Genomic DNA, 27,017 nt, shown 5'->3' on the forward strand with positions numbered 1-27,017 from the left:
GACCCTGGAACTGCAGGTTGAATATCAACCAGTCTCAGAAGAAAAGAAATAAGTGGCCTACATCTATAAGTAATTATTTTAAGGCATGGAAACTCTAATTCGAAACTTAATCAATGGTCTCTTTGCTTATCGAGGCAGGAGATATACCATCTAATTTGATTTGGACCTCATTAACTGACTAAATGAATCCTAAACATTAGAGCTGGAAAAATTCTTCAAACCGGCAAATACCTGTGATTTATACCTGAGAGAGTGCAATATGGGCAGCAGCCACAAGAACCTCAAAACACGAGCCATCCAGCAGCTATACACTAAAACCTGGGTGCAAATATAGGTTAGTGGCTCATGGCATTATCCTCTAAGGCCTATATAAAGAGAGGTCTGAAATGAGACTGTATGTTTGTCTTGCTGCAGTTCAACCTCTGTGTTGCAGATCTAGCTGTTGCTCTGCCCAACCATAGAATTTACAACAGGGATTGGGAAAAAGCGGACTCCAATTTTACACGATGAAGGATATAGTTATATGGTGACAGAACTATATAGGCCTGCAGCTTCATCATGGCGCTCTTCATGTGTACTCAAAAAATTAACAAGATGGTAGGAAACATTACAAAAACAAACATTTTAGTGGGAAGAGGAAGATCAAGAAAATGGGCATTGGTTTATGAACTAACAGCCAATAGCAAGGGCACAAACCTACAAATTGCTCCAGGTGTGGTTGAACAAAAAACACAGCAATCTTGATCAGTTAGTATAACTAAAAGCAGCCTTCGACAGTTCTTGCATCCAATCCTCATCCAAAGACTCTGAGGCTGGAATCTATGGCCCTGCCCTTCACCGGACTTGCTCATTCATTTCTGGATATGCTCAAATGATCAGCCTTGTCCCTTTCCAGTGTGACGCCACCAAGCTGATCTGTGGATTTCCACAGTGTTCTTCCCTGAGCCCCATCCTCTTATTGTCTACAAGACTCCACTTGCTTCCATTGTTCAATCCCACGGCCTCCGTATCATCTGTTATGCAGATAACATAACTTCTACTTCTCCTCTAGGAAGACACGCCTATCTTGCAATCAAACTTCATAGCATGCATGTCTGACATAGCAGACTGCATGAAAAGCAGCTGCCTTGAGCTCAACAATGACAAATCAGAAGTGGTACTGCCAAGCACACCTCTCTATGGACCCCTGCCTGGTGGCCCTATACATGTGGACCACCATCTATCCCTACCAACGCTGCTAGGAACCTGGATATCATAAATGACAGTCCAATCTGCATGGCCAACCAAGTCAACATGATAGCAGTTGCAGGCTTCCTTACACTCAAAACGCTAAAAAAACTGTTTAAAGGCTCCCACTCGATACCTGCAGGACAGTAACACAGGCTCTCATCACCAGCAGACTACACTACAGAAACACCCTCTATGTAGGCATCTCCGCCAAGCTCACCAACTGACCAAGTTGTTCAAAGCGTGGCTGCTAGACCTTCCTTCATGAGCCCAAACACCTTATGGAGACCTCTACTGGCTCCCCATCAAGAAATGCAACAACTTCAACTATTCACGCTCCTCTACAAGGTACCTTCTCCCCCATCACCCTCAAGGGCTGGAGCAAGCTCCCTTTCCCCATCAGAACAGCCAGCTTCTCTCCCCCCGAACCGCCCTTAAATTCAGATGAAAGCTGAAAAACTGGCTTTTCTGCTTGTCCACTCTTAGCTCAGGTCTTCCCTTTCAGGGCACGTATATAGGCTCCTGGGTAACTAGTATGTGATACAAATCTCTATAACATATTCAGTGATTGGCAACTTATTGTAGACTCTGTGGTATTGCAGACTGCGATTTTAATTATCTATTAGATACACATTGTAAATATGATCTATATTGACTTAGTAGTTAAGTTGTGCTTTTTAAATCGCTATCCGTTTTTGTTGATGCGTGGATCAAAGTTTAAAGGACTATTTTAGTGTTGAAATTGAAAGTGAACCACAAGGAGTCCTCATTATCTGCTCAATAAATTGGCTGAAAAATCAAACCGCTTTGCCATGCAAAGTGACACTTGTTCTGTGCAGCTTGAAAAGCATGTCAAATTTGAAAATGGTGTACTAGAATTCTGAACTAAAATTAGCATCCTTAGAGTAAGTGGCGATCTCTTGTGGTAAGAGATCTCACATTTGGTCTTGACACATTACTGGAAATTGATGATTAATTTTCTTTCAATATTGTGCTATTTTATTTGCTTCATTTAGGTGGTGTTTTAATTCTCTACATTATATGTAAAATTTAAATAGACTTTAACAATCCCGTAGATTTGTATGAGATTTTGTCATGAGCAGTCTATTCTGGAGCTTTCATGGCCTCAACATATATTCCATGTGTGCTGGGTATTTCCACCATCCTTCTCAGTATACCAGTCCGGTCACTGAGACGCTTCAGCCTTAATAAAATGAACACATTGGTTAGGGAACCTGCCTGAATAAAATAATGGGCAATGCCCATGTTTATGACTGTTTTGATTATCTGTGAAGTTCTCTGCCACACACCAGGCCAAATCGGCATATCCTTGATATCTTCACCTGCAGTTTAACCTTAACCAATTGAGATATTCAGTCTCAACCTGGCCTGTCAGTATTAGCACATTTATTATAAAACACTATACACAAGTCCTGCGAGATGTGAATCTATGTGTCCATATTATTTTCAGTAGTGTGTAGTATGTAATCCAATGAATGTCTTGGCTTACTGTGCTTTTCTGTTTTGGCTATTCGTCCCATTGATCTTTTATCCAGGTTTTGGAACGCATTCCTACGTCCCATGTCCTTGCATGTGCACCCTCGAACAGTGCAGCTGACCTGCTGTGTGAGCGACTTTTGAAACACAGAGACAAGAGGGAATTGTACAGGATAAATGCGAGCAGCAGAGACTACCGCCTTATCCCAGAGGTGATTAAGGTACGCATCTGAAAATAGTTTTTTTTATTCTTAGACACTTAAAATGCTCCATTGTTTTCTTTGAACCTGTGTAGATCGGAAATCCACAACCAGCATGAGGCAGACAATTGTGCTAAAATAACTTTTCCCCCTTACAAAAAAAAGTACGTCAAGATACACAGAAGTCACAGTGGGAAACTTCATCTCAGTACCTGTATGTGAACCTCTGTACAGAATGGAGTGAGCAAATCTGTTTCAGATAGAAATGGGTTCCTTTTTTGCCTCTCCCGTATCCCAAGCTGAATTCTTCTCTAGGTACTCTTAATTTAGGGAGGTCAGGGAACTGATGCAAAGGGAGATGTTATTTAATTATTTTATTTTTAAAGTTCCCCAGTCGACTTTGTAGCCACATTAGAGCTCTGTGTTTTTCCTTATGCATGTAGAGGGGATCTTCATTGCCCTAAAATGTGTTTTGAAAATTACTTATTTAATTGACTGGACTTCCTGGAAATGTATGTATGTGGCTGGTGAAATGGAAGAAGTACTTGGTCTTGACAAGCCATGTTTAAACGTTACATTTGATTTGTACATACAAGCATTAACTGCCTCCAGCCAACTGTCCTGCACATAACCCCATGTTGGACCAGACTTGGTGTGGTTTTCCTCCTGTTTTTTGCCTTCCACTCTGCTGTTTTTGCTGGCCCTGGGACTGCGCACTTTGCCACTGCTAACCAGTGTTAAAGTGCTTGAGCTATCTCCCTTAAACATGGTAAAGTCGGCTTACATCCAATTGGCATATTTAATTACCTTGTAAGTCCCTGGTAAAGTGGTACTACACAGGGGCCTAGCTTCAGGAGGTGGTGTTGGGGTGTTATACCCTAATAATAAATGTCTTTTCTGATAAGTAGTTAGGTACAGGTGCTTTCAGTCTAGTATAGTGAGGTGTCTGTCAGAATTCACCACGAAGTTTTACATTCACACTGCCAAAAACGCACACACAATATCTCACGCTAGTTTGAAAAGTCTTAAATTGTTTGGTTATTTTACAAAACATGGTGTTTTCTCTCACTTTGTATGTCAACCAATCGCATTCCTCTCCCATTCCTCTGCCACTTGAGCTTCTCTCATGTATCCTGCTTGTTGTATAAAGTATTTGAGCATTATATGCCTGCATGATTGTTGGAAAATCTGAAGCTCGCCTCCCCCATCTTACTGACCAAGCTGCGCCACTGGTAGTACTTGTACCCGAGGCCTGTCAATTAAATGCTACTAATGGGCCTGCATCACATGTGCCACACACTTAAGTAGACCTTTAAATATGTCTCAGGCCTGCCACTGTAGTCTGCGTGCAGTTTTAAACTGCTATTCAACCTGGCAAGATAAACCTCTTGCCAGGCCAAAACGTTCCTTTTTAATACATAGAAGTCACCCCTAAGGTGAGCCCTAAACAGCCAATAGGGCTGGGTGCTTTGATTTTAAAAAGTTAGACTTGTACATTTAAGTTTTACATGCCCTGGCAGTAAAGTACTCCTAAATGTGTCTTTCAATACTGTGAGGCCTACCTGTCCCATAGGATAACATTGGGTTAACTCATTACATTGAATGCAGGAAAACTTTCAGTAGGGAGCAGATAGGAGTGTAGAGTTTGTCTACGACATGGTAAGTTAAAACCTTCTTTAATGGTAAGTGTGGATTTTAAGTCCCAACACTGAAAGTGTCACTTTAAGAAAGTTGGCCTTTTCTTGCTTTAACAGTTTGATGCCTGCAGCCTGCATCTTGGGCCACATGACTAAATGAAGCTGGTAGTTGGTCTTTGTGTATTGCTCCAACTCAGTGAGACAAAGGGGAAATGGGTGTTGGTAGGATGGGTCCTCTCTGATTTGATGAGGAGGATGAGATGTCACCTATCACTACTGCACATCACAAACTCTCAGACTGAGCACACACAAAGGGTTGGCTCAAGTAGTTTGTGACCCCAAACAAGCTTGGGCTAGGGCAGGGAGGTAGGAAATTGCTAGCACCTCTGGGGTTAGATATCTCCAGAACCTTTTTCTACTTTCACGTCAAGTCACGCCTCTACTAAAAAAAACGGGTCTTGACATACAGGATATGAATAACTTCAGACCAGTCTCGAACCTTCCACTACTATCCAAAATCTTGGAAAGATGTGTGCTGGCGCAACTCTCCCAGCACCTAGAGAATACAAAGCTTCTAGACCCACATCAATCAGGGTTCAGAAAAGGCTGCAGTACTGAAACCGCAATACTTAACATCCTAGACGATCTTCACATGTCGCTCGACTCCAACCATTGCAGCCTTCTCATCCTCTTAGACCTATCGGCTGCATTTGACACAGTCGACCATGCCCTACTAATCAAGGTCCTAAAGGAGAGAGCAGGCCTCGAAAAGACTGTCCTAAAATGGTTCTCCTCCTTTCTTAACAACCGCACACAAAGAATAAAAATTAAAACTTGCGAATCAGACATTCTTCCCATCAGCAGAGGAGTTCCTCAAGGGTCTGTTCTCTCTCCTCAACTCTTCAACATTTACATGGAGCCCCTCACCTTAATTCTAAGGAAAGCTAACATCCCCTTCCACCTTTATGCGGACGACACGCAACTCTATCTGGAAACCACATCGATCTCGGACATCCACAGACTGAACCACACACTTACTGAAGTTCAGCTCTGGCTCTCTTCCAACCACCTCAAACTCAATGAGGAAAAAACTGAAGTGCTCCTAATCTCTAACAAAGAAGAGAACCCCCAAATCCTTGATTGGCTCAAAGCCTTAAACGCTCTAAATGTGCCGCTTGTTCCATCGAACTCCATAAAATCCCTAGGGATCACCCTTGACCCCAAATTGGATATGAAAGAACACATCTCAAAAACCGCCAAAAGTGCCTTCCTGAACCTGAAATTGCTCTACAAACTAAAACCATTCCTCCCCACAAAAGACTTGAGACAGGCCACGCAGGCTCTGGTCCTCTCCAGAATTGACTACGGCATTGCCACTCTGACTGGAACAGCCAAATCTCACCTACGTCCTCTGACCTCCACCCTAAACGCAGCTGCAAGAATGATCACGGGAACAAAGAAATATGAACACATCACCCCAGCTCTAAAGGATCTGAAATGGCTCCCTATTGACCAACGAGCTAGCTTCCGCACAGCTTGCCTCACACACAAGGCCCTGCATACGGGCAAACCGGAATACCTGGCCAATAAGCTCAAAAGGGCCGGGCAGTCTAGAAACCTCAGAAGCTCCAACACGCTCCTACTCATTCCTCTGAAATCCCAGAAACTCTCAACATCGAGCAAATCCTTCGCGGGCAATGCTCCCAAAATATGGAACTCCATTCCACCACACATCAGAATGACCACATCCTTCCCGAAATTCAAGAAGCTACTCAAAGTCCTCTTCCTTAAGCGCTCTGGAACCAACTAGAACTAAACCTAGACTTTATTGTTTCATGTCCTCGCTCACCCCTGAGCTGATTGACTTGCCTACGAATCTCCACCTGGGTCACGCTTGGCTGCTATTGTATAGAGTGTACTCACTCCTGTGTGCATTGACCTGCTTTTTGTCCGCATTATCTGTCTAACCCATGTATATTTGCTGTGAAGCGCTCTGATACCCTCGGGTCGAGCCAGCGCTATACAAAACTTTAATAAATAAATAAATAAACTTTCAAGTGGGCACCAGGTATAAATATTGGACCCTCGGACCCAACTCTTCAATACGCCTCTTGACCTGTAAAAGACTCAGAAGGACTGATGTGGTGCTGTACAAGAAGGACTGCTACTCTGTTGCCCTGGTGCTGGTGTAAGAAGAACACAACCTGCATCTTGATCCCAGGACCACCAGAGTAACACCAATGGGTAGTTGGTTAGTCTCCTGAACATAGCCTCTGGGATAGATAAGGCTCCAACCACCTTGAGCCAGCACCTGTCCTCTGCCAGCTGTGACCCCCAAGTGGCTCCACCCCAGTCCGGGACTCTTGGAAGTGGGCCTCATGGTGCTTTGCCAGCCCAGCTGTGATTCTGTGGGCAGAACCATGCAGCACGAACGCATTCCAGATACTGAACCTCGCATCACATTACCCTAGGAACCGGGCCTGCACGGCGCATCCTTGGTGCATGCCTTTGCATTTGCAGAGCAAGCACCTTATCAACAGATTGCTCGATGACGATATATGACAATGCAATGCAGCTGTGTGGCTTCTTCAGAACCGCCGCTGCTTGGCGCGTCCTCGACTCAGGATCTCGCAACAATCAACAAACCAGGATTTAAGGTACTTTGTTCAGCAGGCCTAACATGGTCCCTGTAAGAAATTGAGGTTCGAGGCATATGAGCTGCAGATCGTATACTGTGCATTAGATCGCCACCTGGTGTTGGGCACGGATGATTGCAGGTTGTTGTCTTCTTGGAAGAAGTCTTTGTAGTCACGAGATAGGTGACTCCTCCCTTGGACAATACTGCGCATGGTCATCGACTCCATCCTCAGATTGTTTTTTTCCGCCACTGGGTTCGGATGAAAGTTTTCCGCTCCGGCTAGAAAAGACTTTTCTGCAACTTCGAAGCGAACAACTTTATAACAAACATTATCGACATCGAATAAACAACTTTCGACATCAACTACATCCCGGTGCGTCGACGCGGGCCGCTGGGCCTATCTGCGCCGTACGGCCTACGCCTCATGGACAGAACTCCATTCAAGAGATGCCCGGTATGTCGAGCAAAGTTCCCTCATAGCGACCATCACGAGGTCTGCAACCTCTGTCTATCGCCGGAACACGACGAGTCAACCTGCACAGCTTGTGCGTCCTTCCGATCGAAGAAGACAATTCGGGATCGGAGGGCGTGTCGACACGAGATTAGGAGATCAGCACCGAGGCCATCTTTGAAGAGGAGATCGTCGAAGAAGATGTCTCCGAGGACGAGGCTCAACTCGTCGCTGAGGAAGACTCGCCTGATCTCCAGAGGACTCGGACGATTCGATTCCATCTTGACAACCCGTGAGTACCTCTGCCCCTGCACAACAGACACTACCCAAACCAAGGGCAACGGTCAGCACTCCGCCCATGGGGCCCAGTCGGGACCGAAATACCCCCTTCGATGCCCCGCCTTCGGGCTCGGCTCCGAGGAAAACAACTACGCCTTCCGGTGCCTCGGCACCGACAAGACCACACGTGCCAATTCCACCTCTCCCATTGGCACCGAAGAACACACATCCTTCGGTACCGAAGGATTCCTCGACACCGAAGCCAAAACGCCCTTCGGTGCCCAAAGACAAACATCCTTTGGCACCCAAACCAAAAGACGCGTCGGTGCCTAAGACTGTACCGGATCCGAAAAACGCTCCGACTCCGAAGCCTTCCGGTTCCAAAGATAAGCATGGGAAACCAGAGTCCGACGCCACAAGGCCAACGGGACCGGTCTCCACTCCCAAATCTCCAATCTCGGTACCAAAAACTCCTACCAAGCCGAAACCACCTTCGGCACCGAAAACTTTGCCACAGGACTCAATAACGCCTCCTGAAGCAAAACACACAAAACAACCCCTATCGGCACCGAAAAAATTGACGCCAAAGAAGGTTGCAGAGGAGGAACAACTGTTTAGGCCAGATCCTTAACAAAAGAAAGTCCATATCAATCCAAAGACTGGACATGTAGAGGCTATTCCTTATAAAAAGAGACCAGCAAAAACACCACTTCTACCTGTGGTTCCTGCCAAAAAGGACTGTGCAACTTCTCCAATGCACCCTTCCTCTCCTTTACCTTCTTCCTCTCCTATCCCTCCTTACATTGAACCTACAGTTTCTCCTGTTCAATCTCCTGCATCATCACACCACACTGATGAGTATGATATAGGGGGGAATGACATACCAGAACCACAAGAATACCCTTTAGATGAGGATGTCAATCCTGAATATCCTAAGGACAATGACGTGTATGGCTTCCCACCACACAATGTGCCCGACATTCCTGATCCTCAGTCCTACCCAACAAAACCTTCCCCTCCAGAGGATAGTATTGGGTTTAATCATTTATTGAATAGGGCAGCCCTTTACCACGGGGTTTCAATGCACTCTGATGCCATTGATGAGGATTTTTTATTGGATACATTTGAGCAGTCACAAAGGTCTACACAAATATTACCTATGATCAAAGGAATCATTAAACATGCTCCAGAAATATTTAAAGACCCGGTACGCTGTAGAGTACTGAATCCAAGAATTGAAAAGAAATAGACCAGCACCATCTGATCCAGTCTATATTAAGGTTCCTCTGCCACTAGACTCTTTAGTAGTGTCTAATGCACGAAAAAGAGCCAATTCCCAGACTTCTGGCGACACGCCCCCGCCTGACAAAGAATCTAAAGTTATTGATGCGTCAGGGAAACGGATTGCTGCGCAAGCAACAAACATATGGTGCATAGCAAACACACAAGCACTGCTCTCACGCTATGATAGGGCGCACTACGACCAACTAGAAAAACTAATGGAGCACCTCCCAGATCAGTACAAAGATCAGGCAACAGAGCTCATACAGGAAGGCAAGTTAATATCCAATGCCTCAATCAAATGTGCACTAGATGTAGCTGACACAGCATCCAGGGCAGTCAATACCAGTGTCATACTCAGACGACATGCGTGGCTACGCATTTCAGGTTTTAAAACCGAGGTACAGACTACCATCTTGAACCAGCCCTTCAATCAAAACCAATTGTTCGGGCCCGAAGTAGACAACACACTAGAAAAAATGAAAAAGGACACAGACACAGGTAAGTCTATGGGTGCATTACAATCCACACAGACTAGAAGTTCTTTTCGCCGCTCCTTCTATAGAGGAGGCTCAAAGCAAACCGGCACAGACACAACGTCATCTTTTAAAACAAATACACAGACCTCCTCTAACAAGAGCTACTTCAGAGGAGGATACAGAGGAAATAATAACAAGGGAAGAGGTAGAGGTAATAACAACAACCGCTCCTCTTCCACTCCCAAACAGTGACTTCCCTCTGCCTCCCCCACAGCATTCCACCCCTGTGGGGGGGCAGATTATCACAGTTCCTACCTGTCTGGAATTCCATCACAGCAGACAGGTGGGTAAGACAAATTATCCAACATGGTTACTGCCTAGAACTCACAGCAACCCCCACAAACATACCACCCAGGCAGCGTCCAATGTCCACAGACCATATTACCCTACTTCAACAAGAAGTTCTAGCACTTCTACGAAAGGATGCTATACAAGTAGTTCCTTTAGAGGAACAAGGAACAGGAGTTTACTCCTTGTACTTCCTAATTCCCAAAAAGGACGGGACACTAAGGCCAATCCTTGACCTCAGGCCCCTCAACCATTACACACAGTCAGATCATTTCCACATGATCACTCTGCAGCAAGTACTCCCACTACTACAACAAGGCTATTTTCTTTCAACACTAGACCTAAAGGACGCCTACTTTCACATTCCTATACATCCTGCTCACAGGAAGTACCTAAGGGTTGTCATACCAGGACAGCACTATCAATTCAAAGTCCTTCCATTCGGGGTCACAACAGCACCACGAGTGTCCACAAACTGCTTAGCAGTAGTAGCGGCACATCTCAGAAGACAACAGGTACACGTCTTCCCTTACCTAGACGATTGGCTCATAAAAGCAAAATCATACAGTCAATGTGTCCGTCACACAAAGCAAACAATTCAGACATTGCACGAATTAGGGTTTACCATAAACTACACTAAGTCGCACCTAGAGCCTTCGCACGTTCATCAGTATCTAGGAGCTACCATAGACCCATCTACAGCTCAAGCATATCCCAGTCCAGCCAGGATACAGAGCATTCAGACCTTAGTCTCCATTTTTCAACACCAGCAGTCTCTCCAAGCCAAGGTGTTCATGAGACTAATAGGAATGATGGCATCTTCCATCTTTATAGTGCCACATGCAAGACTGCAAATGCGACCATTACAAGAATGTCTAGCACAACAATGGAATCAGGCTCAAGGTCAGCTCACAGACCGAGTGTTGGTGGACAGCCGTAAATCGCTCTCTGCAATGGTGGAACACCAAAAATATGACAAAGGGACGGCCGTTCCTAGAGCCTGTTCCACAGATAGTGCTCACGACAGACGCATCCCTCACAGGATGGGGAGCCCATCTCCTACATTATACCACACAAGGCCAATGGAACAACCAACAAAAACTGTTCCATATCAACCATCTAGAGCTGCTTGCAATCTTCCTAGCACTCAAAACATTTCAAGTACAAGTACAAAACAAAGCTGTCTTGATCCGGACGGACAATATGACAGCCATGTACTATATACAAAAACAGGGGGGGGGACACACTCTCTGCAACTGTCCCAGCTTGCACAGAAGATTTTGAGATGGGCCATTCCTCAAAACATACATCTGACAGTAGAGCACCTTCCAGGAATTCACAATCAGATAGCAGATCTGTTGAGTCGACAGTCACAACAGATTCACGAATGGGAGATACATCCACAAGTTCTTCAGCCATTCTTCCAAATGTGGGGGCATCCACAAATAGATCTGTTTGCCACCCACGAGAACACAAAATGCCCAACCTTCGCCGCCAGGTTTCCACACCCAAGGTCGGAGAGGAATGCAATATGGATGAACTGGTCAGGCAGATTTGTGTACGCTTTTCCGCCTCTCCCACTCATTCCACTAGTAGTGCGCAAACTCAGACAACAGTCTCTCAAACTGATACAGTAGCGCCCACATGGGCACGCCAGCCGCGGTTCACCACACTACTGGATCTCTCACTAGTTCCTCATCAAAAATTAAAGCTTACGCCTTCCCTGTTAACACAGAACCATGGAGAAATAAGACACCCAGAACCAAGCCAACTGAATTTGGCAATCTGGCTCCTGAAGTCTTAGAGTTTGGTTACTTAAACCTACCACCAGACTGTATGAATATAATTAAAGAGGCTAGAAAACCCACTACCAGAGCGTGTTATGCAGCTAAGTGGAAGAGATTTGCGATATATTGCAACAATAATCACATTGATCCGCTGGATGTTTCCATCCAAAATATCATTTGCTACCTTCTACACCTACAAAGTCCAACTTAGCTTATTCTTCCATAAGACTGCATCTGGCAGCAATAGCAGCCTATTTACAGAATAGACAACATCTATCTCTATTCAGAGTACCTGCTGTCAAAGCTTTTATGGAAGGATTAAAACGTATAATCCCACCTAGGTTACCACCTGCTCCAGTATGGAACCTAAACGTGGTCCTTACAAGACTTATGGGACCCCCTTTCGAGCCTTTACATAAGTGTGAATTACAGTTCATAACATGGAAAACTGCTTTCCTTGTGGCCATCACCTATCTCAGGAGAGTTAGCGAAATACAAGCATTCACAATACAAGAACCATTTTTTCAGATACACACTAACAAAGTGGTTCTTAGGCCTAATACAAAATTCCGGCCAAAGGTTATTACTCCTTTTCACCTAAACCAATCAGTAGAGTTACCTGTGTTTTATCAAAACCCGGACTCTGTTGCAGAAAGGGCTTTACACACCTTACATGTTAGAAGAGCACTGTTATACTACACAGATAGGACTAAAACCTTCAGAAAGACAAAACAATTATTTGTATCTTTCTCTCCTCCACACAAAGGCAACCCCATCTCTAAGGGGGGAATTGCCAGGTGGATTGTAAAGTGTATACACATATGCTATCAAAAGGCTAAACGTACACTAGCAGTTCCTCCTAGAGCACACTCTACTCGCAAACTAGGAGCCTCTATAGCTTTCTTAGGAAATATACCACTAGAGGACATATGCAAGGCAGCCACATGGTCTACAATACACACCTTCACGAAACACTATTGTGTTGATGTGCAAGCCAAGCAGCAAGCTGCAGTAGGCCAAGCTGTCCTTGGAACACTGTTTCAATATACTGCAACGGATACAGGCGACCACTGCAAGGGGAGACACTGCTGCACAATCGATGCACAGTGTACGATCTGCAGCTCATATGCCTCGTACGGAATATGCTATTTACCAGTATGCATCTGTTCTTGGCATGTAGAGCTGCAGAGTCGTATATGCCCGCCCGCCTCCCCGGGACTTGTATCCGTTCCAGTTATCATCTTATTTAGATGCACATGCATGGACATCCCTTCTTTATCTTTAATTCTACTAACTCCATCATTTCCCATCATGGCGAAAAACAATCTGAGGATGGAGTCGATGACCATGCGCAGTATTGTCCAAGGGAGGAGTCACCTATCTCGTGACTACAAAGACTTCTTCCAAGAAGACAGCAACCTGCAATCATCCGAGCCCAACACCAGGTGGCGATGTAATGCACAGTATACGACCCTGCAGCTCTACATGCCAAGAACAGATGCATACTGGTAAGTAGCATATTCCTTACTATTTGAGGGGCTGAAACCTATCTCAAGCAGCAACCAACCACAATAAAGTAAAAACACAAGAAAAATCCCACACAAAATTAGAAAAATAGAGTAAGCTTTAATAATTAAAATAACACCAAGACAACAAATATCCAATCAATAGACCTGGAGCTGTGCAATTTGAAGGATTTCAGCTAATATAGCTCCAAAAAGCAGGAAATGCCAACTGTGGTTATCTTGTCATGGTGGATCAGGACAAAGTCACGAATTCTGGGCCAAGTGCTATGAAGCGCAGGCCTGCTACAGTGACCCCGCTGAACAAGAGTACCTTAAATCCCAGTTAGAGTGCTGCGAGGACCCATGTTGAGGATGTATTGAGCAGGAGTTGTGAGGCACGGGTCATAGATGCGTCAAATAGCTTCTGATCAGGGAAAGCTGTAAGGCTGCAATGCCAGATCCTGCTTCCCATCAAGGAAGCCTTCAAAACAGGGTCATTCAATGCAAAGTCCTGCGTCGAGGTTGCATCATGAAGAAGCTGCGAGACTTGTAAGGTGGAGTCCTGCATCATTGTTGAGGCTGTTGTCGATGTTGGGCTTGACATGCGAGGATGAGTCATGCAGCAGTAGTTCCTTTGAGGCTGCAAGGGGGATGCAAAGTCCTAGGGTCCACAGAGTGTGGGAAAGTCCACACAGCAGAGACTGTCAGTTGGTTCTACTCAGGGTTGCACTGTACAGCAGAGTAGATGTGTCAGTTCTGCTGCTTCCACAGATGGGCTGACAGAGCACCTTCGAGCCCATTTCCAAGGGTCGGCTTGGCTCCCATTTCCAAGGGTCAGCTTGGCTCCCCTCGGCAGGGTAACACTCAGAGTTGCAGACTCCAGGTGCTAGTTACAAGAAACTAGCCCTTGGAGTCACTTTGGTGGTCCTGGGTACAGGTTGCAGGTTCCAGTCCTTCTGACCCAGGCAAGAGGGCAGCAGGTCAGCCCAGCAGTCCAACAAAGTGGCAGTCTTTTCAGCAGCACAGGAATCCTTCCTGTCAGTCTTCCACTGGTGTAGAAGTGTACTGATGAGTTGGTCTAAGGTCCACTATTCATACCTCTTGCCATCTTTGAAGTTGGAGAAACTTTTAGAGAATTACCATTTAGGTGCTCTGGTTTCCTGCCTCCCCTGCCCGGGCTCCAGACTAACTAGAGGGGGTATGCAATCCCTTATTAAATGTAATAAGCTAACCCCTATGTTATCCTATGGGAGAGGTGGGTCTTGCAATAGAGAACATCGAATTTAAACGTTTTCACTATTGGGACACGTAAATATTAAAAGTACATGGCCTACTTTTTAAATACACTGCACCCTGCCCTGAGGGCTGTTTAGTGTCCACCCTAGAGGTGACTTGCATGTATTATATAGGAAGGCTTAGGCATGCAAAAGGTTGATTTGCCAGGTCGGAATGGCAGTTTAAAACTGCACATACAGGCTGCATTTGCAGGCCTAAGACAGGTTTGCAAGGCAACTTAGGTGGGTGGTACAACAAGTGCTACAGGCCTGCTAGTAGAATTTAATCTACAGGGCCTGGATACATGTAGTACCACTTTACTAGGGAATTAAAAGTAAAGTAAATAAGCCAAGAATACCATGTTCTTAGGAGTGAGCACAAACTGGTTAGCAGTGGTAAGGTTCATAGAGTCCCACGGCCCAAAAAAACGAGATCAGAAAAATATGAAGGAGTGAGGCAAAATGTTTGGGGGAAGACCACCCTAAGGCTGACCGGTCTAACTGTTCATGTATCCAGCCTGTGCCTCATTGCAGTCGGCCTCAACTTGTGACTTTGTCCCAGTCTGTTGCGACCAGATACCCACAGCTGGAGACAGGCACTATTTTTACTTTAAACTTGGAGATTGCATATCTCAGGTGCTACTGATTGGATTTACTCTATTTTTCTAAATTGGTTTGGGATCAATCTTGCGTTGTTTTCATTTTATTACCATGAAGTACTGCATAAATACTTTACACGTTGCCTCCAAGTTAGGCCATACTGCTTTGGGGGTTAAGGGTTAAGTACAGTTTAATTTGGGGTTTTCTAGTGTTTACACCCTGACGGTCCTTGTGGTTGCTGCTTGCGTACCGTAACCCAATTTCTTACAAGGAGCAAGTTTGGCACACTGAACAAAGTAGTCTAAATCCTTGTTAGTGGATCATTGCAAGATCCCAGGTAAAGGATGCGTCTTGCAACAGTGTTCTATGGGGCTGCGATGCGAAGTCCTGTGTCATCACCAAGGAACCCAGTTTCTTACATCCCCAATACACTGTCAGTGGTCCCTCTTGGAGTACACTGTCATGGTTCCTAGGTTTCCCCTCCCGCTTACCTGTTTGCCAGTGTGTGTGTCTTCACTCGGGTGGGACGCAGTTTCCTCACTTCCGGCCTCGGCATGTTAGCGGTTCAGCCTATGGTCGGAAGTACCGTTGTCATCAGCGCTTCCGGGGAAGACCGCTTATCAGATGCGGCTTCCCCCGGGTACGGCGCTTCGTATTCGCCATACTGCTGCCTGTTTCCTGATTCCTCTTTGCCGACATCAGTTCCCGACCGCGCAGGAGCGCTTGCATCCGTGACCTGTTCCCCGCTACAGCCCGCAGGTTCTTCCGAAGCATTCGCCAGCCGCGCAGGAGCGCCTTTCCGCTTTGTTGCCAGTTTTCCACTTAGGCTGGAAACCTTTCTGAGTGAGTAGTCCGCCGCGCATGTGCGTTTATTTGTTCTTCCAGGACCTCCTTAATGAGCTTGAACTGCAGCTAGCTGAGGGCTAGGCCTTCTCTGTCTCGCCTGAGCACTGATCTCCTCAGGTATTTTGGAAGTAACAAAAAGGGCATATAGCGCAGGAGCGCTTCTGGGGTAATTTTGTAGATAGCGCAGGAGCGCTTTATGACTACATCTTGTACATAGCGCAGGAGCGCTTCTGGGGTTATTTTGTCGATAGCGCAGGAGCGCCTTATGACTATATTTTGTACATAGCGCAGGAGCGCTTCTGGGTTTCTTTGTTCGATAGTGCAGCAGTGCTTCATTATTTCTTTTGTACATAGCGCAGGAGCGCTTCTGGGTTTCTTTGATGTACAGTGCAAGAGCGCTTCATGACTACCTTTTGTACATAGCGCAGGAGCGCTTTTTGGTTTCTTTTGCGTACAGCGCAGGCGCGCTTGTATCATTACAAAAACTTTCAGTTCCTATTCTTTGGATACAAAAGGGGATGATGGACGGAGCGTTTGAGCAAATCAAACACTCACCCCCAGTCAACTGATCTGGGTTTAATCCATCACCATTCTTTAGCCCACTCAGCCACCCCAGTTCAGACATGGCTATATGCAAATCAGTCTGACCCTGTGCCTCATGGGAACAGTCCAGCCCGAACTACCAAGCCATGTCTTCCCTGGACCGGAAACAAGCATCCTGGGACCTGCTATGTACACTCCAGATTAGATACTGGGGTACCCTGGTCCGTCCCTAGTATATGGTACCCATGTACCCAGAGCATAGGTACCCCAAAGGCCGCCCATGGACGGAAGCATATTTTATGCCACCCATGAGAGGCCATGCAAAATGGAACTACAGGCCTGCCATTGCAGCCTGTGTAAGTTGGTGCATGCACTACTTACTTAAGATATAGGTTTACTATATCTAAGGGTCACTGCACCTAAAACCTATAAGTCACCCATCTAGCAGGCCTTTACAATCCTGAGGGCAGGGTGCTTGGTTATAAGTTAGAGGGTGCCCCCTGCATGAGCAGGACACCCCTGCTGCTTATGGAGTCCATTCTCCCGGTTTGTCAGTGGAGCAGCCATACACTATATAAAGAGGGGCATTACGCGACAGCATGATCACCAACTCTAAAACGGCTGAAACAAACCATATTGTGTTTGGTGTCAATCATGTTGGAATCCTACCCCCACACCGGTAACTAGTGTGGGAGGTATGATTCCACCCCTCGGGAGCGTCCTTCGTGGGGCACCTGGTGTTCCTGGTACCAGCCATCTAGCTCCAGACAGCACAAAATGGTTGCTCCTGACCGGAGACACATTTCTGCCCTCCTGCTGCTGAGCCAAGCTCGAGCAGGGGAAGGCAGAACAATAGGCATCCTGTCACAGGGAGGTGTGACCACCTCACAGACAGGATTCAGTGTATTAGGGCTGGGTGGGTGCGCTTGCCAAAGTCTGCATGAGGGGCTCATTTGGTGTCCCTGTGCATAGTGCTGGTCAAACCAGTCCAAGGAGCCGTTGGCTCCAGCTCTGGCATGAAACTGGACAAAGAACATGGAAGTAACCTCCCCCATGTCCAGACCCCCAGAATCTTTCCAACCCTCTCCCGTGGGTACTCATGGACTTCCCTGGCTGTAGGACCTTAGATTTGTCGTGGACAAGATTCAGAACTGAAACCCCTGCACTTCGACCGTCTGGGCATTCTGGACTTCGCTTGGGCCTGACTTTTTGTATCCTTCTCAGTCTGCTGCATCGTCTGTGTCTGTGCACCACACCAGATCCGCGCAGGACCTGTGTAGCATCCAAGACACCTGAAGATAATCTCCCTTGGAGTGAAGAAGTCACTTCCCTGCACTTGCAGGCACTGAAACACTGCTGACCGGTCTGCTGATCCCGAGCTCCTATGGATTCCGAGAGGCTCAGGAAACACAGGCGGTTAGGTTCTACGTCCCTGGAGGCCTGAGCTGCCCTCGCACTCAGTTTGAGGCAAGAATCCCTCGTGGGATCTGCAATACCCGAGCCCCTGTGCACTGCGTACTTTTGCAAGTGCATGTGCTTGTTGGCAATCCTGCAACAAGTGCATTGGGCTCCAAGTAGCCCCAACATCTGGCGACCTTTCCTACAAAGATCTTCACCCACCTCGCACTGTGAGCCCCGTGGCCTGTTTTGTGAAGCTTCCCGAGGTCCTCTTGCGACTCCTATGCTTCCGGCCTGTGGGTCCAATTGAGGGTCGTCTTTGTTTTTCTTGGGCTCCCCTGATTGCTCGGGGCCTGCCTTGACTCCCCTGTGTGTAGTGATTCTCCTGGACCTTGCTGGTCTGAACCATACATTTCTTGACCTTCTGCGTGGGTTGCCGCTGCCAAGTCTTGTTGGTGCTCACACCAAACACAGACCCCTCAGCACTCGACATCTTTCGTGGGACAGCTCGTATTCGGCTCCTGGTCGTCCTCTACATTGCTGGTCCCAGCAGCTGCAGAGTCAAGGAACCCTTCAACTATCCTGAAGCACCCGACATCGGTGGGCATTCGTCTACCGAGCCCCTGGTCACCCTTAAGTGACCCAGACTCTGTCCCCTCTGCTTTCAGGTACTCCTTGACAAGAAAAAAAAATTAGTAATGGGAGAGGCACTCCAATTTCTTACAATGATAATCAAGATTTAGCTTGTTCTATAAGCGTGCAGCAGAGGAGGACGCAATGCCCATGCTGCGCCGTGGAAAGTAGACATGAAAGAATCAAGCTATAAAGCTTGCCATCTGCGCACTGTAACTATTGCCCATCTGGGTGACAAATAGTAATGCTAAACGTATGCTTTTTGAAATTCAAAGAAATTAATTCGAGAAATAAACACAACACAAGGTGTGAATTGAAACACATTAGATTATATTCTTTCAGATTGTTCACACTCATATGAGTTGTACAAAGAATTCATAAAATTTTCAATGTTGTAATCACATCTATGATGTGCACGTATCTTACAATCTTAAAGCCATGAGTAATCATGCCCAATGCATTTCGGGCCACACGGCCCTTCTTCGGGGGCAGTACTCTTTTGGCCTAAAAATATGGAGGTATAGGAATTCTATAGGAGGTGTGTATCAGGAAAAGCCTCATGACTTCTGTGCGAAATGTGGTTTCTGCTGTTTAACGAACCGAAGTAAAACAATGGCGCTTCAAAATAACTCGTGTCTCCGACAAGCAAACCTTAACGCTGTTCTAGATGCAACTCGCAACTTGCTCAGTACCCTCTGGTTCCGTCAGCTATCTTGGCAGTTCGACAAGAAACCTTCAACTCGGTCCACTTCCAGGGATTGAATGGTGGAAGAAACCACATTTCGCACAGAAGTCATGAGGCTTTTCCTGATACACACCTCCTATAGAATTCCTATACCTCCATATTTTTAGGCCAAAAGAGTACTGCCCCCGAAGAAGGGCCGTGTGGCCCGAAATGCATTGGGCATGATTACTCATGGCTTTAAGATTGTAAGATACGTGCACATCATAGATGTGATTACAACATTGAAAATTTTATGAATTCTTTGTACAACTCATATGAGTGTGAACAATCTGAAAGAATATAATCTAATGTGTTTCAATTCACACCTTGTGTTGTGTTTATTTCTCGAATTAATTTCTTTGAATTTCAAAAAGCATACGTTTAGCATTACTATTTGTCACCCAGATGGGCAATAGTTACAGTGCGCAGATGGCAAGCTTTACTCCTTGACAAGAATCCATGTTGGATTCCCACAGACACTTTCTCCCCTTCCGGCAGTGGCTCTTCTTTGAAGTCCTTCATTGGGTTTGACTGCCGTTTACGATGCCACTTCACACCCATCGTACTGAAGTACCCTTCACACACTTGGGTACTTCAGTATCCATGTTTGGGGTGGCTCTCCAACCTCCTGTCTTCCATGGGGGATTCTTCGTAGTCCACGGGGAAGGGTCCCTAATCTTTAAAACTCCAACTGCGACTTTTACATAGACGTGTTCGTGTTCCCTCACTGAACACGCACTCCGTGGGGTCTCTATCTACTCACCTTGGGTGGTTCCAGCAATACTACGTCTTCTCGACACTGTCTTGTCTCGCGTCGTCTTACTTGTACCACTTTTTTAATATATGTTTTGGTTCCCCCTCCCTCGGGGCCCACTGTGTATTAGTCCTATTTACTGTGATTTCTTTGTGTAAGTATTGTGTGCTTTGTGTCGATCTCCATGTAGAAGATACTGTAACATACTAGATAATGTGATATAATAAGTACATATTTTTTAGAACTACTGTGTGAATCTCTTTTAATGTAGTCTTTACTGTAAGATTGCATTCTGGTAAAACAAGCTGCTTTATTCACCTTCAAGACTAAACCTGAAGGCTGCACTCCACAGCTGCCACTTGGATAGTTCTAAGGTTGTCTGAGACCTCTTAAATCACCATAAGGGCTGTCTGGACTGGTGCAAGGTGTTCACTTACATTAGTGGACAGCATATATCAGGCCAGCTTCTCACAGGGAGTGCACCATCAATGAGGATGTACATTTGTAAAAAAGGTTCACTTGCGTTTTCTTTCATTCAAAGGAAGAAAATATCCCTGCCTTAGGTAGAGCTACCACTTTGCAGAACGACACATTTTTATTTGTGAACAAACTGAAATTAAGCTCTTGCCTTGGAAGTTTGCTCCCCTCACTTGGAAGTATAATAATCCTGTGCAAAATGTAACAATTGAAAACTGAGTGGTGTTCATTTATATTTCAATTGAATCTAGCCATGCTGCAATTGGGACGAAAATAAGCAGTGCCATGTGTACCCTGTGAAGGAGAAGCTGGAGACCTACAGGGTTATTATTACAACTCTGGTGACAGCTGGAAGGTAAGGGTGTACACTCAGCAATGTTTGTTTTTGGTTTATTGTGGTGGCTGTATACGTTGTCACTCATGTATTCTGATGCAGTTTTGAAGGCCTGTGCAAACTGCATTTCGCAGGCTGAAGTTAGGTGGCAGTCCTAGTAGGAGAAGCTGAGCACGAACTATGTTTTTTTTGTAGAAACTTTATTTAAAATTTTACACAATAACAAATTACCGGTGTGCAACCAATGCCAGCAAAAATAATCATGCAGTTCCAAAACATGGTGGTGCAGTTCTAGAAATTGGTCCTACCGCTGATTTCCACCCCACCCCACCTACCCTTCTTCCACAAGCATTAGCCAAGTGGAACAGACCGAATTCCTCGCCTCTTCTGTTCCTGCCTGGCTGGAAACTTATGAAGAGCTTTGGAGCACGTAGCGTGGTTACATGATCTCGTTCTCTGTGACACCACTTTGGTGTTATTGTCTGATGGCAGTGGTTCGCAATCAATGACCCCTTTAAGGGTGGGAAGCTAAGTCCACAATATTGAAGCCAAGCAAGACCGTAGCAAAATAAAAAAAATAAAGCAAAAACTGTTTCTGGGCCAAACATGGACTAATGCATAAAACCGAAGGCATATTGAAAAAAGCTTTTAATTTGGATCCTAAGAAATCTTTTCAACCACTGATTGATGGTGTCCATGTATTACTGAGACTGGCTAAGAAATGTGCGGCAGTAATTGTTCTTCACAGCCACAATTTAGGAACAGGAATGCAAAGCTCTAGGTTTCCTTGCTTTGATCTTCTCAAGGTTTATTAACAAGCTTCTATTCCGCACTGCCAAGTGAAGGATCCTTGTGACTTGGTCTGGTGGGTTGGGCAGTCTTAGGCGTTGCATTAAGGCTACAGGACAAATTTGACAGAAATGTACGTCATGAAAAAGCCAAACCCGCTTTTTGAATCTAGTATGGTAACTTCCCTTTTCATATTATACAATTTCCTGAAGGGAGTAGCTTTACTGCATTTGTTGCAGAGGAGGAATGAAGGGGGTAGCGAAAATGAAGTCTGGATACTGTGTCTGGGACGTTAACGTGACTTACTCAATTTAATTACCTCTGCCTACGATATTTTGGGTTATTAAATGGGAAAAGCAAAATTAATGAAGGAAGCAAACAGAATATGTTGCAGAGAAGTAAAAAAAAGGGCGGTTTTAGGGAAAAGTGTAGCATCAGGAAAGGGTATGCTTAAAATGGAAAAGTGGAATTGGTTGGGCAAAGGTTAGCATAATTTGGGGTGTGGGGCAGCGAGAAAGACTGAGAATAATAAAGGTAACAGACCAGAATGAAAGGAGAATATTAATTTAAGGGCCGAATCCACGGGGGAGAAGAGGGTTGTGCTCCTGAAAATTAAATCATTTACTAGATTTCCATCTGAATTTTCAAGAAAAACTGAAAATATTAAACCAATCTCTGTTATGAATCCCTAGCAATGAAACTGATGGAACTGCCTGGGAATGCAAGCATTTAAGGTAGTCTAGCTAGATGCCGTTTTAGATTTCAGTTCTCAGGATACATGTGGCAGAAAGAAACAATGATGGTTGGGCTTGGCAGCCTTTGATCAGAGGTAACATGTCCTTTAGGATTATTTCCAGATTTACAAGCTTTGATCAAGATTCTGACCTAAACGGATGTTTTTTTTTTTTTTAGTATGTTTGAATGAATGTAAGACGGGGAGAGAAGCTTAAGAAAATCCTTTATTCTTTAGTGAGCATTTTACACCTTACTGTGCCTGCTGCATATGCCAGAATTTATATTTTCCTTCATGTTCTGCATTTCTGCCTTAGGTCTTTAGTTCAGATATATGGGTAGATAAAGCCATGTTAATAATTGTCTTATTTTGACTCTATTTTCACTTTAGACTTGTTTCTGCCAACTTTCCTCATGGTCACTTTTCCCATGTATTCATTGACGAATCCGGGCATGCCGTGGAGCCTGAATGTGTCATTGCAATAGCAGGTATGGGCATTATGTTTTGAAATCATTAGTTGTGCTGTTGATATCTTAACATTTCTACATCTTTAACTCCTAGCATTGCCTATTGTGAGGTTTCCTCTCATTTTGATGCAATTATGGGAGTCATAGGTCTTAGAGCACCATTGCGATGAAGGAGCAGAAAATACTGTTCCTTAGTATGCATATTCTATTCCGCTCAATCCCTGAATGCACCTTCTGGGAGGTCAAACTTTGAGAGGGTCTGATCTACTGCGTGCCCCTAAAACAATATTCCGTTTGAAGTGGTTCACCCCATGGATGACCTTTTAACAGGTGATTTCATTGTCAATGCAGTAACTTTTTGCAGCATCTCATGAAGCACTTCAAGATTTTATAAATCATTGATAGTGCTTTCAGTTTGGCAGTATTGATAAAGATCCAAGAGAAGCCGCCAGCAGAAATCTGTAGTTTAACAGTTTAATTTTTCCGTAGGAATAATGGATGCAATGGATCCCCTGACCAAGAAAGAAGGAGGACAGCTAGTTCTAGCAGGTGACCCGAAGCAGCTCGGACCAATCTTGAGGTCACCTGTCGCCATCAAACATGGTTTGGGTGAGTCCAAAGGTGCTTGACTTATAAATTTGGGTTTACAAGAAACCTTTGAACTGTACCCTTTTGGCTATTCGAATTTGATAAAACTTGGAAGATGAAAGGCCCATACCAATGCAGTTTAATAAAGTGTAGACTTAAAATTGTCTCTTTACTCCTGGGTTGCTGTAGCTGAGATGGACAGACTATTGAGTAGTGAGATAGTGTTGACATAGTGAAAGAATGATCACAAAATGAGTGCATTTAAAATTGCTACCATCCTTGGTTAGGCCACTGACACTGTTCTGAGGTCATTTGACATCTTGGTGGTACTTGGTTTGGCTTCATTACAGATTAAGTAAAGCTCATTTAGTGACCTCAAATCATAGTCACAAAGTTGAGTTGCAAATGTTGCTAGGTAAATAGACCGTGAAATAAGTCACATGCATTAATATTTAAAGCACCTGGTCAGGGGTGAATGCTAATGTGTTTTCATCTCAAACCTAACTACCTGTGGATTGGAGTGCGAGAGGCAAGATGGCTGCCGACAGGCTGTGGTGAGCAGTCGCTGCGAGACCTCTCTCTACTATACCCCCCGATGGCTCTTACCTGAAAAGATGTGTGTTCTCCCTGATGGCGTTTGAGCTCCTGATACAGAAAAGCCTTTGCTGTTATGAGAGCCTGAAAAGGGGCATCGCTAAAAGACTCGGTCCCGGGGCCCTGCATCTGAAGGTGGCAAGTGCTCTTGGAATACTTGGAGCAATTCGGGAGGTGAAGTACTTCAGGAGGATGCCTCCGTGACCGCAACGGTTGGAGAAGGAGTAGGGGAAATCTCTGCCGGACTCTGCGGTAGTAAAGCACCCGCCCGATATCGTAAGGAAGGAGGTCGTACCTGCGACCCTGAAATCGGGTGCCATCCGGAAGATTGTTGCACCGGCACCAGCATCTAAGGGGAAAAAGACAGAAGTGCGAGGCAAAGCACCAGCAAGGGGGGAGCAACCCGAGGACGGGACTCCTACAGCAGTAGCACCATCGGAAACATCGGACGTGGAGAAGCAGAAGATAGGGGGGCTGGCACGAGGCAAGGATGTTGCGCTTCGGCAGCCCACCCTGATGGAAGTCTTTACCCCAAAAATCGGGCAGCAGTTCGAGGAAGGTTTGGCCCGGGATGAAAGCGTCCTCGAGGACGCTGCGGAGGACGCCGCTTCTGACGTGGCTTTGGTCGTTGCTAGGCAACGCTTGAATACAGACTCGGCTTCAGGCTCGGGCGGAGGAGGCGGTGGCGGTGAGCTTGCTGGAAGCCCGGCGAGCGCAAGCAGGACAATGGAGACTTCAGCGGCCCACGAGGCAGACAGGAACCTGGGTAAGGCTACCCATACCGGAGGGGCAAATGCCTTAGTGGGTAGCGTGGTGAATGAAGGGCTAGGGACTGGCACAGCAGGGAGTGCAGACATGCTTGAGGCCCTAATGCAGGTTGAGGCCGAACTGAAAGCAGGGAGCTCATGGGGTAGCAAGGCCAGCCTGGCATGAAGAGCTCGTTGCCGAACAATGTGGAGGGGCCTGAAGGGGCTGAAGGAGGCTCAGTAAAGGGAGACTGCTTCTATTCTGTTAATGAGGATACGGATCTCTCAATTACAAGCGAGACTGGGACAGAGGAGGAGGAGGATGGGTTACTCTCGGCCTCCAGCATGTCAGGGAAAGAAAGTACACAGAAGAAGAGATGGACTAAAGGAAGAAAACAGGCTCCAGGATTAGGGTCACCAACCAGGGTGGGGAAGAAGCTTCTCTGGGACTACTCGGCCACTTCACAGACTTATGAGGAGAATAATTCGGCACAGTGTCAGGCCCCTTTTGATATGATTACCAACACGCTGAAGCAGATTCAAGGGGAGGCCAGGGCCGAAAGTCGAAGGGCGAGACATGCGACGAAAAAAATACATAATACTCTGAAGAAGGTTAACAAACTGTATGATGGCATGGCAAATAGGCTCACTGAGGTAGAAGAGAGAACAGGAAGATTGGAGGACGACGTGGGAGCTTGGCAGGAGTTTAAAATTAACCAGGAAAAGGTGTCTGACGATATGCTCTGGAAGATGGAGGAGTTTAAAAACCGTCAGCAGCGGAATAACTTTCGCCTCTTGGGTGTGGAAGAAGGGACAGAGGGGAAGAACATTCTGCAATTTGTTTTAAATCTGCTTCGAGGGGCTTTCCCGGAATCGGACTGGCAATGGGAGAGGGAGGTGCAACGGGCCCACAGGTTCCCCTTTACAATCCAGAAAGGACGGGGTGGAGGGGGGCAGGCAGGTAAACCACCTCTCCCTAGAGCAATCTTGATATGTGTTGGGAATTATCTTCTCAGAGAAGAGCTCATGGAGAAGGCAAGGCCAGATAGTAGACGGTCATTTGAGGGTACCTCCTTTTTTGCCAGGCCAGACTTTTGCCATGTCACTGTAGAGAGGAGGTGGAGGTTGAGGCAACTCATTAAGCCGTTTCAGTCAATGGGTTCTGAGGCTTACCTGTTATTTCCAGCAAGGCTAAAGGTGGTTACTAGAGGGAGAGTATCAATGTTTTGGTCGGAAATTAAAGCCCAGCAGTTTTTGGAGCAATTAAAGTCGCAGAAGGGAGGCTAAAAAAAAAGAGGCGCTTGGGCTAAAGTGTCTAGGGATATGGTAATGTATGGCAATGTTCTTGTATTTTAATGGGGGGAGAATGGGGGAGTACAAGGAATTTGGGGGGGGGGCGTAGAGAGGGAGGCTAGCGACTTCCACATACTGTAGCAACCACACATAGGTCTTTCTGACCTTTTTGCCCGTAGAGAGGGGGGGGGTTGGGATAGGAAGGGGGGGTAGGGAGGGACAGGGGGGTTAAGGGGGTCAAGGGGGTCACGGGGGGAAGAAATGGCGGAGAAGAATTGGTTTGCACTGGTCGGTACAGCGCAGAGGAGGACAGAGTAGCGCACAAGCAAAACAGCTAATACAGTACTTGGTCATGAGATCACAACACATGCAATCAAGTGACGGTCTCAACTTGAGAAATAGCATGTGGGGTTGGTTACTATTATGTATGGAAGGGTTCTTAGTCCATGGGGAAATGCTTGAAATTTCTAAATGAGCTGTAGGATTGCAACCATAAATGTTTGTTGTCTAAATGATGTAAATAAAAGACTCAGGGTGGCGGCACTGTTGAGAATGTTGCGGCTGGATTTAGTATGCTTGCAAGAAACGCATATAGAGGCATCAAAAAGCTATCTTTTGGGACAGTTGGGATTTGTTGTTCTTGCAAATTCTAAGCAAGGATCTAGGAATAGGGGAGTGGCAATCTTGGGTAAAACTGGGGACGTGGCTGTGATTAGGAAAAAAGAGGATCAGTGGGGTCGGTGGGTGATTCTGGAATTAACTTTTAAAGGGGAGAAATTCACCCTCGCTACAGTCTATGGATCAACGGAGGATGATCCCGAGATCTTTCAATACTTGGACATGGAGTTGGCGCATTGGCCAGAGCCAATAGTAAGCTGCGGGGACTTTAATATAT

The 27,017-nt window shown here is 45.9% G+C and overlaps 1 protein-coding gene across 2 annotated transcripts in view; it reads left to right on the forward strand.

The window, feature by feature from the left end:
* The window catches only part of MOV10 (Mov10 RNA helicase), a 365,220-nt gene that overhangs the window by 187,363 nt on the left and 150,840 nt on the right, over positions 1 to 27,017 (forward strand). For both annotated transcript variants that reach the window (XM_078644471.1, XM_078644472.1), the window contains exons 11-14: positions 2,784 to 2,945; positions 20,830 to 20,933; positions 22,825 to 22,922; positions 23,391 to 23,510. In XM_078644471.1, the coding sequence (XP_078500597.1) occupies positions 2,784 to 2,945; positions 20,830 to 20,933; positions 22,825 to 22,922; positions 23,391 to 23,510 (484 nt within the window). The remainder of the gene's footprint in view (positions 1 to 2,783; positions 2,946 to 20,829; positions 20,934 to 22,824; positions 22,923 to 23,390; positions 23,511 to 27,017) is intronic.

Source organism: Lissotriton helveticus, chromosome 5_1 (genome assembly GCF_964261635.1).
Source record: "Lissotriton helveticus chromosome 5_1, aLisHel1.1, whole genome shotgun sequence".
NCBI lineage: Eukaryota > Metazoa > Chordata > Amphibia > Caudata > Salamandridae > Lissotriton > Lissotriton helveticus.